General features: G+C 41.2%; 1 protein-coding gene across 6 annotated transcripts; it reads right to left on the bottom strand.

Annotated features, from left to right (window-relative positions):
* Nucleotides 1-1,677: 1,677 nt before the first annotated feature.
* CDKN1A (cyclin dependent kinase inhibitor 1A) lies at nt 1,678-11,181 on the bottom strand. Of its 6 annotated transcripts, none has more exons than XM_081326088.1 (3): nt 10,071-10,082; nt 4,405-4,812; nt 1,678-3,533 (listed from the first exon to the last, which is right to left on the bottom strand). In XM_081326088.1, exons 2-3 carry the CDS (start codon nt 4,802-4,804, stop codon nt 3,484-3,486), a joined length of 450 nt encoding a protein of 149 aa, XP_081182214.1. In that variant the 5' UTR covers nt 4,805-4,812; nt 10,071-10,082; the 3' UTR covers nt 1,678-3,483. The 6 variants fall into 6 exon arrangements, with proteins under 6 accessions (XP_081182214.1, XP_081182213.1, XP_081182212.1 ...); XM_081326087.1 differs by lacking the exon at nt 10,071-10,082 and adding an exon at nt 8,506-8,529 and having other exon boundaries at nt 4,405-4,809; XM_081326086.1 differs by lacking the exon at nt 10,071-10,082 and adding an exon at nt 8,464-8,482.
* Between the last annotated feature and the right edge of the window lie 6,495 nt (nt 11,182-17,676).

The following is a 17,676-nucleotide window of genomic DNA, read 5'->3' as shown; positions in this document are numbered from 1 at the left end:
TCTGGGAGTTGAAATCCACATCTTAAAGTTGTTAATGTTGAAAAACACAGCTTTAAGGGCATGCTGGAGACTACATTTCATAAAGCAGTGGGACTGAACCCAGGAGAACACCTAAAACTGATTTTAAATCTTTTGCATTTAATTCAGATTAAATAGCATTGGAATTCTCATTATTTTATGTATGTATGTAATCATACATTAAATTTTGCATTTGATAACTTTTAGCATTCCCTCAGGACATTCCTAAGATTCTTAGGGACCATTCATACTACTGGCATATATTGTATTTCTCAACAGACCTTTTGGAGAATTGGGTTTGCTTCCCAATTTAATGCAAGATTAGAAATTTGTTACACAGTTAGAATTTGTTGTGCTAAATGTAAGACAGAAGCTGAAAATGAAATTCCTTTCAACTCTACACGGGACATATTTCCGAGCAAATAAAGGATAGCAACAGCTTATCACAAATTCATGTCAGCCTTAGTTTATGTAACTGTGACGGAGGTAGAAATATATTAATATTTCAATATTGTATAATATAAAAATATACAATATGGAACAAAGTATTTATGCAAAGGTGCAGTCATGAATTTCTATGTTGGAGGAGTTTGTCTGAATCAAAGCTAGTCTGAGATGGCAGCCAAGAACATTTTTTTTGTTCAGGTTAATTGCTTTCTTCCTAATAATTGTGTAATAACCTGCTTCCCTTTCTGTCACATTGTTGATTGTAAATGCACATTGATTAGCTGTTATTTAAAGGGACATTTTAACAAGCAATGATGCCTTTGAACCAGTGTGTGCATTGCTTATCTCATGTGAAGTTAAGGTTTAGGCACAAGATGTCACAATCAAAAAGTTGGTCTGCATAGAAGCTATAAAATGGAATTGCACCCTAATAACATCCTACAAAATTCAAAATTCATCTGTATTGAGTTGATCATTCTAAAGGATCAACATAATTACAGACCCAAGGTCCTGGTTTTTTAACTTAATTCATAGTTTATGTGAGAAAAGCTCTTCAAATATTGTAACTATGGACTTTTGTATTTTATTCTGTAATCCCTAGACTGTCTTATCAAGAACACATTGTGCATTAACTTTTTCGAAACAGGATTTGCTAAGTGTTTCTAGATAATGCCATGAAAGATAAGGAAATCTCTCTCTCTCTCTCTCTCTCTCTCAAGACTACTTGTATAGGAAGCAATCAATTGTAGTCCAATTTCTTATACTTTCCCCAATATCACTTTTTCCTAGGTTCACACAATGTGCTAATTATAACTGATTGTTTTGGCTTAATGTAGGTATCTCAGCCACTGTAATTAATGGTTCAGTGTCCTTATGTAAGCTCAGATAATGGTGGCTTATTCAATAAAACACAATTAAGCAAACCATACTAATCTATTAAAATATAACAATGGAAGAGGCTATGCTTGATACAATGGCTGTTTGCATACCGCACTTATCCATGGTTAACTGAATCATGATTTATTCACTGACATGTCAGGTTAAAAGAAGATTGGCTGGTCTGTAATTCAGTGGGTTGTTCCACTGAATTTTTACCCTGTAATAATCTTCTTTTGTAAAGTCCTTTACCCTATAAAACTACTACTATTTTTAAAGGCCCATCAAATGTCATCCCTGGACAAAGCATCCATATGCTCAATTCTGATGAAACACGCAAGAAATTCACATCAGGCAAAGTGTTGTTCCATTATGAAGTGGCTTTATTTTACTCTCAGACTTAAGTCAGTTCAGCAGCATTATATTCACAACTGGATTAATGCTCAATAATCCCAGCATAATCCTGAATGTAAAAGTGCAACTGTCAAAGTGGCCAAATGTGTCTATAGAAATTCTAACAAAAAATTTCAGAAGACCTTACGGAAATTTATTATATAAAAAGTGCCTGAAGCTGTTTTTCTGATAGATTGGCCCTTGTGCAGATGGCATGAACCAACATGAATCTCCAAATTCAATCAAGCAGCTTTTCTTTCATGGTTAAAACTACAGATGACCCGATAAAAGAAGCAATTTCCTAAAAAAAAAAACCAAAATGTTACACTATTGTAACAAAATTTTGAAAAGGGACCCTTGTCCCTAACCTATTACAACAAGATGGCAATAAAGATTATAATAAGGCCTGCACTTTTGATTATAATAGTATACTGTACCCAGGATTAAGATTTGGATATTTGATATGAAAGTGCAACAGCAAGTATTTATAATAGCCCCAAATTCCAAGCAAGAAGTAATCTGTAAATTAGATTATCTCATACTAATTTAAGTGATACAATTGCCAGTTTGGCAATGCCTCTTACATAAAGTCTATAGGAATTACAGAAAGCAAGTCTGGGCCAAGTCCTTATATCAGCTTCTATCACAAATTTGCTATAACAGTGAAATAAGGCAACGGAAAGTCAAAGATTATACTACATCCACCCTTGCTAGCACACACCATTTCCCCTCACTAATCACTACAATGCTACATAATTACAAACTGAACAATCTGCAGATTCAATAGCTAATTATCCTGGCAAAGAACATATTGTATGGAAGGAGCAAGTAAGACAGTAGTGAAATATGCTCAGTTTTATGATTATACCTGTCTCTCACACTAATATTATGTGTTGCATCTTCTGTCTTTTATATTATAAGAGAGGCAGTTATATCATATATTTCTGTACAGTTATATAACAAAAGAACATATAAATTACCCAGAAAAAATAACTGATAAAGGCTACAATGTTTACAATATTTCCAACCCTACCCTCTTCACAGCAGTAAGTGCTATGGTTTGATGTACATTTGCACCCACCATAACCATAGATTCTTCATCTTTAAGAAAATCCCTTACCAGCCTGAAAAAAACCCCAATCCTTTCTTTCCCCTCACAATACTTGTTTAAATATAATGGAGTAAAAAGATGTAGGAAGATCACAAGTCTAAGATATTATCCTATACTTCTATTGATTCCTAGATCGGCACCCGCATATAGTGAAAACATATCAAGCTTTTCCTGAGGCCCATAAAAGATGGCAAGTAGGTGACACATAAAACACATCTCTGCAGCTAGCAGAACTAATGTTGGCCCTTTCTTGTGTCCATCAAACTGGCCCCTACATACTTGGCCCTTTAGATATGATCCCTCGTGCTGCAACTTATATATGGTATATTTAAAGATAAGATTTTACAATATTTCATTGCACATAAGGCTCCAGTGCTACCAATGATTTAAAAAAAAAACCACTATATCCTTCTGAAGTGTTATACTAGTCCACTAAAACAGTTTACATAAAATAACAGATCTCTGGATCTTCAGAGAAGGAATTATAATGCTGATTAGCTGGTCCTTCAAAATAGCCATCCTGCATGAGTTCACTGGGTGGGGTACCCAAGTAGGTCATTCCAGCAAATAATAATAAAGACAGATCAAGATCTTCAGCCAACAGACTACATGGATGCATTTTGCTTGCAGTGTTGTTATCATGGCTTTGACTTATAAGGGATAGTTCTTCGCTTTGAACCATAAAAGTCTAGAAAAGATGAGAAAAACAAATTAACTTTTTTTACTAAAAGGGATAAGAACAAGTGACCAAATGGGATTCAAGCATGTCAATAAGTCTGCTCACAGATTTTAGTAGAAACATCAGCCAACAAGGCCTTGCATCTCCAGAACTGTCATAGTTTTGATAAACCTTAATACTGCAGTGTTTGTTGGTGTATTAGGGCATATGCTCAGGAAATACATCAGAAATGATGATTTTATCACTAAATGCCAGCTTTTGTTTCCTTTTCCTTTTGTGTTGTCAACAGAAGACATGCAACCTGATAAATATGACTAGGCAGAATAAATACTCCATCTATAATCTTACGTATTTTTAAACCAAATAGATAAATTGCTTCAATAGGGTGTCTTTACATACATATTTGCTATGTCTCCAATTAAAAATGAATTTACTTGCACAGTTCCCAATGATGAACACTAAATTTGTTAAAGATTATACACGCACACACACACAGAGAGAGACATACCACACTATCCTGAACAAAATCTGTGGCCATTAAGTATCTTCCATAAGTTAAGTCAAGGCACAAATGCCCAACTTTAAACCTTAAGCTTTTGAACTCAAATTGTGAGGGGGTTTTTTAAAAAAAAATGGGATTTGGGTTTTATAAAATTTCATTTCAGTTCCAGTTCTGGATATTAACAACTTCTATATAACTTGATACAAAGAACCAGGGCTTTTTTTCTCATAGAACGCTCAGAACGGAGTTCCGGCACCTTTTTTGGATGGAACCTTGTAGGGTAGGCAAGGCGGGTTGTATGACATGTGTGAGTTCCGGCACCTTTTTCTTCTACAAAAAAAGCACTGCAAAGAACCAATAGAGCTGCCCCATTCTTACCTTTGATGCTTGTCTGCTTTCTTTTCAAACATCTGGGGGACTCAGCCTTACAAGCTTCAAGGCCCATTTGCACTTGTCTCTCTGTCTTTGTGTGCCTCTTGAAGAGTGCTGATGAACTCCGGCTCTTTTCCCCTGTACAGCTGTTCTCCTTTGTATGGCCCAAGAGATCCGGAGATGGCAGCATATTTAGATGAGAGACCTTTTCCCATTTGTAATTGCCTTCCAGAGGGGTTTCTGTTTCAAAGTCAAAGTTCCACTTTCGCTGGGCTTCTTCCAGCTGGACCTTCATCAAGGACTGAAAGTCCTTCTGGAGCTGTTCATGATCAACTGGTCCAAAGAGATTTCTGCATAGTTTCCTACTGCAGGAAGGTTGAAGGATTTTACTCTCAGAAAGAGGCATGTTTCCTACTGGGAGAAAGATAAGGAACATTTTTTAAAAAGGAGAGGTCACTTTTTACCTCCAAGCCAGTAGCAATTTAAAAAAAAACAGTAAATAAATTTCCTTGAAAAGTCTATCAGGGTAACATTAATCATTTTGATTCAAATTACTGGAATTTGACAAAAATAGCATGATTTAATCTAATTCAGGGGTGTCAAACTGCCAGCCTGCGGGCAGGAGCGTCACGGAGAAACCGCGCCCATCCCATTTTCGGCAATGGGAAAAAGGTCCGATACGTCGCGCAACATCACGTAACGTCGCGAGTTTGACATGCCTGATCTAATTTATTAAAGAACTGCAATATGTCTCAAAAGAGAGATAATACTGAGCATCATTGTATCTAGTGACACCAGCTAAGTGTGACAGAGCTCATAATAAAATGTCATTAGAAACCTTAGTCGGAAAACAAGTTTGGATGAGTGGGACACTTTCATAATCAGGATACAAACCGTATCTCTAATAGAACTGAACCATATAGAATTGTACTTATGAGATTTTCAGGGACATATTTTACCAAGAGTTCACCCTGAGAAAGAAGCATGTCAGGGAATATTTGAAGAATTAAAAGTTTCTTTGGAGTAACTATTACCAGCTCCCAAGTAGATGCTCTTTGCCCTATACATGCCAGTATTGTTCTTCCTAATGTTTAAACAGTTCTGAACACAGAAAAGTATTGCCCAATAGTTATAAGTAATGAAATGCTTCTAGTCCAAGGAGAATTAAAGCATTTGCACAACCCAAATGTTAACATTGTTGTCTCATGTAACCTTTTTCTTACTAGAACAGTGTCACTGGGCACCAACAAAGGCAGGTACTATGCAAAAGAAAGTCCTACATTTAAGATACAGCATTTTGCACCATGCAGAGTTTGCAGATAGCCTATGAAAGTGGAAATTTCCATTGTGAGATATCTACTGTTTATACATCCTCACCATTCAGGTAGGCCTAATGTTTTGTTTCAGAATTTCTGCTGATTTTTTTGTATTTATTCTCTCTAAAAGGCACTTCATACAGGACTCAATTATTTCACTCACTCATATTCTGAAGTACTGTTAAAATAGAGATTAGAACAGCAGCAAATCTCTCTCTCTCTCTCTCTCTCTCTCTCTCTCTGTGTGTGTGTGTGTGTGTGTGTGTAATCAAATAGGGTGAGACAACAGAAACAGGGGCACAATATAAGCATACAAAGGACTGCATTGTGATCCTGTGTCTTGCCTTTTTTATCTTCCTCTTTGGACTGGATTAGTGTGGAATAATAACCTCTGACTCCCCATATTTAAAAAATAGAAAAGATGTATAAAAGATATAATTTAACATATCCATTCTACATTTGTCATAGCATCATCATAGCATGAAATGCAGTACAACACAATAAAGTTCCTAACTATTAGCGGAATAGTACTTCTCCATCCATATCTTTTTAACATTAACAATGCCAAAGTCCAAGTCTGTGGTTATGCAGCACGGATCATCCAATTTCTGTATATGTTACAATTCTTCTGGCCATAATGGAGTTTGCATTAATTACTTCAGTGTATTTGATAAATAAAGAGCTACAGTTTGGTATCTTCTCATTACCTCCCCTCCATTCACAAGGCTCATCACAAGGCAAGCAACTAAGACTTATATTCTGTATCCATCCAATAAGGCCATCCTGCATTGATGCCATTTTTTCAGTTATGAATTCCATTAATGAAGAGCAGATTACTAGAGAATCTCCAAGCATGACTTCTGGCTAGTGTATAAATTGAAGACCCATTTTACTCTTTGACTTGCCACCTTTATTTGAATATATATACAGTACATCTTTCCACACAGAAGCTCTGGGTCAAAACCACAACTGAACTGCGATGCCCATGTCTCTGTTATTTTTGGTCAGTGCTTCCCCAAATAGTCCTCACATCTGCATTGCTCTGCATACTGATGTTGCTAAAGAAGAGGCAGAGAGATTAAAAATAGTAGCAGCCTTCACATACCCATTACACACAGCTATGCCACATGACATCACTCAGAGCTTTAGTCACATCAGGACAAGTCCAGGCAGGTTTGTAACTGCTAAGGACAGGACCCAGCTTGATCAGTTTTTAACTCACCACTTCAAGTCACTAAAACAGGACGCTTAGCAGATAGATATTTGCAGTTCTCAGCCATTTACCCCATAAATATTAACTCTGAACTGAGTTTCTTTATTCTTATTCTTTCACTGGAACCAGTTTCCAATGAAATGGCAAGTGTGTATGGCTGTGGAATTCTGAAAGTTGAAGTCCAAACATTTTAAAATTGTTGAAGTTGAGAAACATTGGCCTAGAAGACAGACAAGCTTGTGGACTATTGACATGCTTCAAAAAGAGTGAGGGCACAATCAACTGTAACAACATCTGTCTTACAACAGTGCTTGCATCTCAACTGAGTTAAGGGCAATCCATATAGCACATATATGGATTCCAGATCACAAATACGTGTAGATCAAAGTGTGGGGGCGGGGAAGGTATCATTAAAATATATTATACCATCATATGCTTTCAATATATAACCAAAACAACACTGGGCAAGTTTTTGGATGGTTTCTCCTAGTTCTCCGAAACCCTAATCTCTGAAACTCTCGGCCAAAAAGAGATCAAGCTAGCTCTATTTTTGACGTTGTTCTACCAGCAAGCAAAGTTATTTTCAAGACAACGCATTTCTGGCTTCCAAATGTTTAGTGAAGTATATTTTAAATATTTATTTCTCAGAATGTATCCTTAAGTGTTATTCAGAACTTTTCCTTATCATTCTTGTTGCCTTCCACTTGACAAAATGACAAAATTAAAATTGGCTAAAGCAGCTGAATACACACATACCAGTTATCAATGAATTTAAGCAACAGGTTTTTAAGTATTTTATGTCATCCACATCCCCCAAATTGTACAATTAATTAAAAAAGTAGTCTTGGTTAATTCTAAGTAACTGAGTTCCATTGTGGACACTTGTATACTAATATGTGCTCTGTTAGGCTGGTTCCTCGTTAGTGCATCTGACTTGAGAAAAGAGACTTGTTTGTGCCTTCATGATCCCAGCCACAATGGGTTATAGTGTAATGTGTCCCTCGAACCCATCTATTTACTGATTCAGTAATAACTAAGTGCAAACACAGCCCCACACAATTGTTCTTTGGATTTGTTCACACACTGTCATTCCCTATGAATTTTCACCCGTAGTTCCACTACAATGGTTTGGTTCCCATCCTACCTCAAGCCATTAACTGTGGTTACAGACCATAACGGTGGAATTCACATAACATGCTAAAACCACAAAGGCAACCGCATTACAATTTGCACCGTGAATCCAGCCTTACTGCCTGTCACGCAACTGCCAAAACTCATATTTCACTTGGCTACTAGTAGTCCAACTAGCTCAGTACCTATCGAAAGGGATTGCTCTGGAATCTTTACTGCTAACTTCAACCAATGCTTTCCAGAAACGTTGGATGACGACTCCCATACTCTCCTCCAAGCGTTAACTTTGGCTGCTATTAAGTTATCAGAAAATCATTTGCCACCTCTATATAAGGGGAGAGGGATCCTTTGTAGGTTTAACAGATAATAGCGCCTACTGGCGGAAGAAAATGAAATACAGCATACGTTGCCATCTCAATCGCAGCACAAATTTAGTCTCTTGTTTACCCTGCGAACTTGAATTTTAGTCGGACTTTGCAAGCGCCAGCCAATCAAAATTTAGGTCACCATTGTTGAAACAGTAGCTATCCTCCCTCCCTCCCCCTCCCCTCCCCTCCCCTCCCCTCCCCGCAGTTTAGCGAGTCGTCCCGCGGCTGCAAAAGTTTCGGTCGCGCGATTGCCTGCTTTATTTCCAGGCTGGAAATCGCCCGTCTCGTCGGCTGTTTCTCTCAACAGACCCTTCCAACTCGGCCCTCGGGGAAGCCGTGCGAGACGCTCCCGAAGCTCGCCCGAGGGATTACGTCATCTGGTACCACGGCAAAGCCGCGTCACGTGCCGCGTTGGAAGTTGCGAAATCGCCCTTGCCACACAGACCCGACAGGATTGCTGCCAGGAAATGGGAAACGTGCGCCGAATTTACTACGGCTCCGCCTCTCTTTCCTTCCCACGCATATTGCCCCCTCAGCTTTGGGGGCTTTTACGGTTTGGAGCTCTCTGAACTTCACCCGACCCACCACCGCCTTTGTGTTTAAGAGAAGCAAAGGAATGAGAAAAACTCCAGGCGCGAGCCGCGCACACGAACTGGTCTCTTTGGGGTTTAAAGCCTCGGCGGGTCTCCTTAAAGCTGGTCAGGGGTGCTTCTTTCCTCACCTTCACACACCCCGCCCGCCCGTCCCCTCCTTTAGTAGGGGGAGGAAGGCAAAGGAAGACGAGGATGCCACAGCTGCTGGAAGACACGAAGTCATAAATTCGGACCAGTAAACAAAAAACCAGCCTCCGTCTAGCCGCTTTCCTGCCACCGCCTCCGGCGCGTGCCCGAGTTTGCGCGCGACTCTTCAAAAAAAAAACACCAAAAAAAAACCCAACAGCGTAAGCGGGCTGATTCTCCAAACAGAGCAAGAACAAAAATAAAACTGCGTTTGGGAACAAGGAGTTCCCAACTGAGACAAGAACATCGGCTGGGCTGGGCGGAGAGTCGGAAGAACTCGTGCGTCTCAATGGCCCACCCCTCCCAGTGACACGGGCTATTTCTGCTCACAGAAGCCGAGGAGACCTTAGGAAGGGCGCCCGGGGGGTGGGGGGCTGTCTCACTCGCCAGGAAGGTGGTTATATATCCCTATCGAACGAGGCGTTTTCCAAACGTCCCCAAAAACTGGCAGGGCTGGGCCTTACGTCTCTTACATCAGCCCCAGAGAGTGACTGTCACTGAATCACTCACGGCCGCCGCCTGACTCTCCCCACCCTCTCGCAAGCGGCAGCCTCAGCCGCCGCCGCCTCCACGCCAGGGCATGCCCTGACAGACTCCTTTCCTAGGCAAAACTGGAGTGCAGCTACCCAAGAGCACCCCTTTTGGTAAGGCGGGAGAAAGGTTCTTCAAGCTCCTCTTGCAGGACTCGGCGACGGCTGCGGGCATCACCACTTACCCTATTAGACACGCACGCACCCGGTTCTACGAAGAGCGCACAAATCAGTTTCGCCCTCCGGGAAAGAGAAGGTCTTCCTGCCAGAAGCCTTCATCTCCTGTTTTTCCCCACCCCACCCCCGCCTCCCTCCCTCCGATTATCAGACCAAACCTGCTACTTCTCCTTTTGCTGCGACGTTTTAATTTTGCTGTGTGTAAAAGAGAGAGAGAGAGAGAGAGAGAGAGAGAGACAGAGAGAGAGAGAGAGAGAGAGAGAGAGAGAGAGAGAGAGAGAGAGAGAGAGAGAGAGAGAGAGAGAGAGAGAGAGAGAGAGAGAGAGAGAGAGAGAGAGAGAGAGAGAGAGAGAGAACGAACGAACGAACGAACATCGCAACCCCGTTTCTCCTCCATATCGCCGTCTTAAAATTAGCCTTTCGGGAATCTGAGGGCAAATCGACCACATTCGACGATAGCTCATCAGAGAGGCTGAAGAACTTGGGGTTAAGAAGCCTCCAGCCGACGCTCTCACTTCCAAACGAGTCTAATCTCATTTGGCGATTATCTCCTCCTGGGAGCAAGGAGGAAAAGTGCGAAAAGCAACCCCACCATCCACCTAACGAGTAGCGAGAGGTGGTGGAAAGAACAGGTGGAAGGACGAGACCGTCTCTACGGGAATGCAGAATCTAATAAAACCGGGATCAAAAGGGCGGGGAAGGCAGAGAATCACTACAGCTACTCGATTCACGTTCCTTCGGTCCGCTGATCTTCCTTCCCTCGCCAGACGAGGTTCCGTTTCATATTCAAAAACTATAACCAGGGGATTGGATAATCAGCCCATCGTAAGAGGCCGTGATGCTCCATCGAGAGTCTCTTAATCCAGAAGGGGAAAAGTAGCAAATTCCAAAAGAAAGGAACATAATCCCAGCCCGAAACATGCCCCCTCACACACACACACACACACACACACACACACACACACACACACACACAAAAACCCTGGCAGTACCTGCACGCGTCTGGAATTGCCTAAACAAGCTCTCCCAGTCCAGGTAGGGAGATAAATAGAACTTTGATATTCCTATAAAACGGGACCATATATTCATAAATGCATCCGAACAACACGCCCATGCAACACTGATGATAGCCCAGCACCCTCCCTCCCGACAGACAGACAGACAGACAGACAGACGGGGAAAATGTAGGTTAGACGCAACGCTCACCTCCCTTAGCCGCTCAAGGAAAAGCGCCCTCTGGTCCGCAATTCTGAGCTCCGCCGCTTCTGCAAGACTACATAAAGCCTGCAGAAGCCCGCCTCGTGAAGAGGCGGAGTTTCGCCGCTTTTCTCCCTCCTAGGAATTTCCGAAGGTCCGCCTTGCTAAGTGAGCTAGCTTGCTTCGTTCGCATCGTTCGCGCTCTCACGCAGTGGCCCTGGGAAGGAATCGGACTCGTCCACACGAGACGTGAGAGGTAGCTTAATGAACTCGTCCAGGGTTCATTTAAGTCTCACAGAGAAGTACAGCCTCCGACTAATTTTAAATTCAAGTAGCTCTGTGATTCGATGGGGCCTTTCAGGCTTTCTGTTCCCTATCAACAATATTCACAGCTGATTCAAACAGCCTGAGAGAGGAAATTATGACCAGATTTATTTCAAGGATGAATAAGGAGAATAGCCTTCCACAGTCTAGTGCACAGGTAGGCAACCTCGGCTCTTTTATGACTCATGGACTTCAACTCCCAGAATTCCTGAGTCAGCTATGCTGACTCAGGAATTCTGGGAGTTGAAGTCCATGAGTCATAAAAGAGCCGAGGTTGCCTACCCTAGGTCTAGTGCCTTCCTCTTCTACAGGACTACAGTACAATTCCCTGTGAGCATCGCCCCAAAGTGCAGTTTGCAAAGCTGATTCAGACTGTCTTCATGTGTACTGTTTGACAAGTAGAACTACAGCAAAGGAATCACATGCATCCTGCAGGTCAAATTTCTGCTTGGCAAGATACCACATTCACAAAAGTAATCCTCATTCAGAAACCCACCCCTTCTCAAAATGCAGGAAAAAACAGACAGTGAGGATAGCTTAGTCCTGAAGGCAGTGCTGGATTTAGGAAAAAACTAAGCAACCTACATTCTAAGGGCTCACAATCCATGGGGCCTCACAAAATTTCAGAATATCAGTTTGCTGATTTTGCAAACAAATTTGTTATTGCTTATATTGGTAAATTGAAACTCAGCATTAAGAAAGCCAAGGTCATGGCATCCGGCCCTCTCAATTCCTGGCAAATAGATGGGGAAGAAATGGAGGTAGTGACAGATTTTATTTTCCTGGGCTCCAAGATCACCGCAGATGGGGACTGTAGCCAAGAAATTAAAAGACGCTTGCTCCTCAGGAGGAAAGCTATGGCAAATCTAGACAGCAGAGATATCACCCTGCCAACAAAAGTACGTATAGTCAAGGCTATGATCTTCCCAACTGCAATGTATGGCTGTGAAAGTTGGACCATAAGAAAGGCTGAGCGCCAAAGAATTGAGGCCTTTGAACTATGGTGCTGGAGAAGACTCCTGCAAGTCCCTTGGACTGCAAGGCGATCAAACCGGTCAGTCCTAGAGGAGATCAACCCTGACTGCTCTTTAGAAGGCCAGATCCTGAAGTTGAAACTTAAATACTTTGGCCACCTAATGAGAAGGAAGGACTCACTGGAGAAGAGCCTAATGCTGGGAAAGATTGAGGGCAATAGGCGTGAGCTTAATTGGACTCCAGAAGATGGTAGAGGACATGAAGGCCTGGAGAAATGTTGTCCATGGGGTCACGATGGGTCGGACACGACTTCACAACTAACAACATATTGATAAAGTTGATCCTAATTGTCAGCATTTTGTATATATGTTCATGTGTCTTAAAATTGTTTAAAAATACTAAAAGTACTAAAATTATATTTAAGCTGGCCAGAGAATTCTGCGAGTTGAAATTCAGATGTCTTAAAGTTGTCAAGGTTGGACATCCCTGCACTATTGTGTTTCCCTGAAAATAAGACGGCCTTTTTTTTTGCACCAAAAAGATGCATTAGGGCTTATTTTCGGGAAAACATGGTATCAGGGTGATCATCCTGGCCTGGTGCCCAACCCCGGCACACGCACAAGAGGTGAAGAGCCCACATTGGCCAATGGTATCCAGAGCAGCCGCAGCCCACTGGCCCCTTGGCAGTGAGAGGGGAGGCAGAGGCGGGAGGAGGGGAAAGGCAGGTGATCCAGACATGCTGCAGCTGCCTGGCTTGCAGGAAGCTGGCACAGTAGCAGCAGCAGCAGGTGGAGGCAGAGGCATGGGGGGGAGGCAGGCAATCTGGATGTGCTGCGCAGTTGCCTGACTCAGGTGCCAGGTGGCCGCACAGGACGTCCAAATCGCCTGCCTCCCCTCCCTGTCTATCCATGCTTGGATTTACCTGCGCTGCGCTGGCTGCGGCTACTGCCAGCTCGCCGCCTCCTGTGCTGACCATGCCCACACACCCCAGGGCTTATTTTTGGGGTGGGGTTTATATTAGCACCCCAAAAAAATATCAGGCTAGGGCTTATTTTCTGGGTGGTCTTATTTTCGTGGAAACACAGCAGTATCTCTCCCTTCCCTCTAATACAGAAATAACTAACAATTTGTGGCCCTTTTCCACTCATCTGAAGTCAGTGGCCTGATGTCTTTTTAGAGTGTACTCAGTTTCTGCAAGGATTTAATAAACTATTATGGTTTCCAATATATCCAATCTCTGAACTAATTGTTAAGAGCCTGTGCACTGAAAAAGATATTACTTACATTCACAATCTGTATTTGGAAAATCAAAATTACCTGAACCTGTTTATTTTTTTCCCCCATTCATTTTGGAACAGTAAGATTATTAGGTCTCTTTAAGTTCCTAAGAAGTGATGTGAAGAAGGCCTCGGTATGTGAGCGGAGCCTTTTAAAGCAAAATACGGAGCTGAAAATCTTCATGATTTGTTTAAATTAAAATACTATTTTGATAAAATTGTCTCAAAATTATTACCATTATTTTCATGTTTTATTTACCTGAGGATTAACTTCAGCTTTTCGCTGTAAATGCTGACTTGTGCACATGTATCACATCTGCGGGAGCTGCATTGGTTGCCATTTTGCTTCCAAGTGCAAATCAATGTGTCACCTTTAAAGCCCTTCATGACTTGGGATCAGGGACTTGAACCCAGGAACCATCTCTTGCCGGTCACATCCACCACACCCACTAGAGTGAGGAGGCAAGGAATGTTGAAGGTCCTGTCCCCTAAGGAGATACATCTGGCAGGGCCCAGAAGATGAGCCATCTCCGTGGCAGCTTCCTCCCTCTGCAACCTCATCCCTCCAGAAATTAGACTAGCCCCCATCCTGACACTTTTTTGGAAGGCCCTGAAGACGTGATACTGCCAGTGGGCCTGGGGAACCCAAAGCGGGATGGAGCCTGTTAAATGGCTGGTAAGTGTGTTGTCGTGGGATGGGGGTGGAGGGTTATTTTTTATTATTTCTTTTTTATTGTGTTTTTATTTTCTGTAAGCCATCTTGAGTCATCTGGGAGTAAGTAGGCAGCAATATAAATTTTTCAAATAAATAAAATGAATAGCAATAGCACTTAGACTTGTATATGGCTTCACAGTGCTTTACAGCCCCCTCTAAGCAGTTTACAGAGTCAACATATTGCCCCCAACAATCTGGTTCCTCGTTTTACTAACCTCGGAAGGATGGAAGGTTGAGTTAACCTTGACCCTTGTCAAGATTAGAGTAGAGTCAGCCAGCAATACTGCATTCTAACCACTGCACCACTACTGCGCCATCGTGGCTAAATGAATGATCAGAATAAACCTTCCCCACGCTCTGGTGTTCTCCAAATGTATTGCATTTCAGTTCCCATAGCCATTAAACCAACATTAAATTAAAATAAATGCCACCCATAGTCACTTGATAATGAGATGGATGGTAGTTAGAATGTAGTACTGCAGGCTACTGCTGCTGACTGCTGGCTGCCAGCAGTTCAACAGTTCAAGTCTCACCGGCTCAAGGTTGACTCAGCCTTCCATCCTTCCCAGGCCTGTAAAATGAAGACCCAGATTGTTGGGGCCAATATGCTGACTCTGTAAACCACTTAGAGAGGGCTGTAAAAGCACTGTGAAGCAGCATATATAAGTCTAAGTGCTATTGCTATATCTGGATCATCAATGTGGATCATCATCATATATCTGTTACATGACAATATTTTAAATACCTTGTCTCTGGCCAAAAGAATTTAGAAAAGACAAGATTTCCTCACTGCAACTATATAGGAGAAAAAAAATTATAACTCTGGAATATTCTCCTCATGTAGAAAATCCAAACTATAAATGGTTGAGTTTAGCAGCTATAGAAATTGAATACATGAGTAAAAATAAATATATGTGTTGAGTGCCCTACAAATATAGGGAAGTTGTCACACTCTGGGTATTGCTGAGTGTCAGCTACCAGAATTGCTTACCTGTGGCTGTGATGGTTCAGGATGCTGGGAGTTGTCACTCGGCAACTTTTAGAGAGTTATAGTTTCCCTAATCAAATATTATAAATGCTTACTGTATTATGATCTTCAAAAACTAATTACAGTTGGGACAGCATAAAATCTCTTAGAAAAAAATCTGCATGGGAAGAGGGAGTAAGCAGCAGAATATATCAGTCTCATCGAAAATCAGTGAATTTTTAAAAGACGCAGGCTCCATGAACTTGTAGTATTTCAATACAAAACAAAAGTGAAGTAAACAACCAGTTGTTTCGAAAATTCACTTCTACATAAAAACGGTAAATGTCCTCTTCCGGCATTCACTGAATAAGCTGATTTCAAATTGCTGTATTTTAGCAAAGAACATGTTTGGGCATGAGAGACTGAAGAGGCTGCATCCTAACTATATTTACTATTTCTGAACCAATAAACATTTATTCAGAAGAAGAGTACTTTTTCAAAATGTTTAGTTTATTCAAAAAAGGTTAAAATACAAAACACCAAAACATTAAAAAAACCAAAAGAAAAAATACAACAAAAAAGACATTTACAAAAAAGTGTCTTAAAAAAACTAACTAAAACTAACACGTATATGCCTAATGTTCTCCCTAGTTGAATGCTGATTAGTATAATATAACAATATTATTTTCCCACCCTTTGCGAAACAGGCCAAAAAAAAAATTTCAAGCTGTTAAACTATTAAATCTACTTGCAAATTGTTAACCTGTCATCTATAATTTTGAAAAGGAGAAGAAGAGTACTGTGTAGTACATACAGTACTATATGGTGGTCACAATTGTTCTACATGAGCTGTATTTACTGTGTTGTGCTTTCATTCACCCTTTGCAACTGAAAAAGAACTAGATTTGATTCAAGCCTGATTTTCTTTATGATGATGATAACTTTATTGTCACTTTGAATGTACACCAATCGGCATACATCAAAATGACATTTCGTTGCATACAGCTCTCAAAGGGTCGCCACCTCCGATATATACTCCTTGTTCGTGGCCTGCTCAAATTTCACATTGTCCATTTTAGTCTCAAACCTGATGGCTTACCTTTACTTCTGGAAGTGTGCCTACATATTTACCAGCTGTTCAACTGATGCAGCAGCTTCTTCCCATCATTGCCTTTTTATTTCACTATATCCATCCCATTTCTTCCCATTATATATTTTGAGTTTTGTCATGTTTGTGACATGTCATTCTTCTTTGTGCCAGGCACTGGTTTTTTTTTCTTCTTCTTCTTCTTTAGCTCAGACCCAATTTGGTGACCAACTTCTCCAGTTTGGCTGATGTAAGACCTCCCCCTGGCAAAGGGCCACATGTGAAAGATTCCCTTGTTATACCCAGTCTCTCTCACTCAGCTAAACAGAGCAGAGAAATTATGTTTACAAAAAAATAGAGTAGAGGGCCTGGGAAGGCATTAATTTCGTGCCAGAAACAGTTGTGACTGTGAGTTAGCAGCTCACTATGAATTACAAAAACAAAAACAGCACCTCTTTTCCATATGTTTTCAAATGATGCCAAAACAGTGGGAAACTCCTATAAGTGGAACAATAGCAGAAGCTGTTTTCTTTTTTAAATAGGATCACATGCCTTGTTACATTGATAGCCGTGAGCTAACAACAGAGTGTTCCAAAATGTGGAATTTATGCTACACTGAAAACTAGGCCATACGATAAGAACCAGATCAGTGTTGCTCATATTTCTTCTACATGTCCCATATTTTCTCTGCAGCTTTTATCACTACAGCAATGATTCCTAAACTAAGCCACTTTTCCTTCCCACCCCCACCCACCCCTCTCTGTATTGCACAAGGCAAAGAGGAAGAGGGCATAAATGCAAGGAGAGAGAGAGGATCTTACAGGACCCTATTACTATAATAAGCATGGAATCAGCAGGCACTCCCCATTAATTTATATTTCTCTGAAGAACACAAAATAGCGCTTATAAATGAGTCTGCCAACTTTGATTTATTCTCATGTTAAGTTTACTTGATAGTTTAGCTTGAGAAATAGTGGCTGTATTTGCCTTAGTCAACTCCCTGGGATGGCAAGAGAGAGATTAAAAAGGAGAAATATGTCCCAGACACTTTATCACGCTTCCTGATCCACTTGGCATGTTAAAAACTTGTTAAATTTGAATCTATAGAGCCAAATACTGTATGCCACAAAGCACAATACAGAATAACAGAGTGGAAAGGGACCTTCTAGTCCAACCTCCTGCTCAAGCAGAAGATCCTATACAATTCCAGAGAAATGGCTGT

The sequence above is a fragment of the Vipera berus genome (genome assembly GCF_964194415.1).
Source record: "Vipera berus genome assembly, chromosome: 3".
Lineage (NCBI taxonomy): Eukaryota > Metazoa > Chordata > Lepidosauria > Squamata > Viperidae > Vipera > Vipera berus.
This window is presented reverse-complemented; position numbering and strand designations above follow the sequence as displayed.

Excerpts from the sequence above, each read along its gene's own strand:
- CDKN1A (XM_081326083.1), bottom strand. The coding sequence starts at position 4,834 with ATGTTCCTTATCTTTCTCCCAGTAGGAAACATGCCTCTTTCTGAGAGT. Across the intron at positions 3,534-4,404 it reads AAAGCAGACAAGCATCAAAG|ACTTTTATGGTTCAAAGCGA; the intron begins GTAAGAATGGGG and ends CATCTTTTCTAG.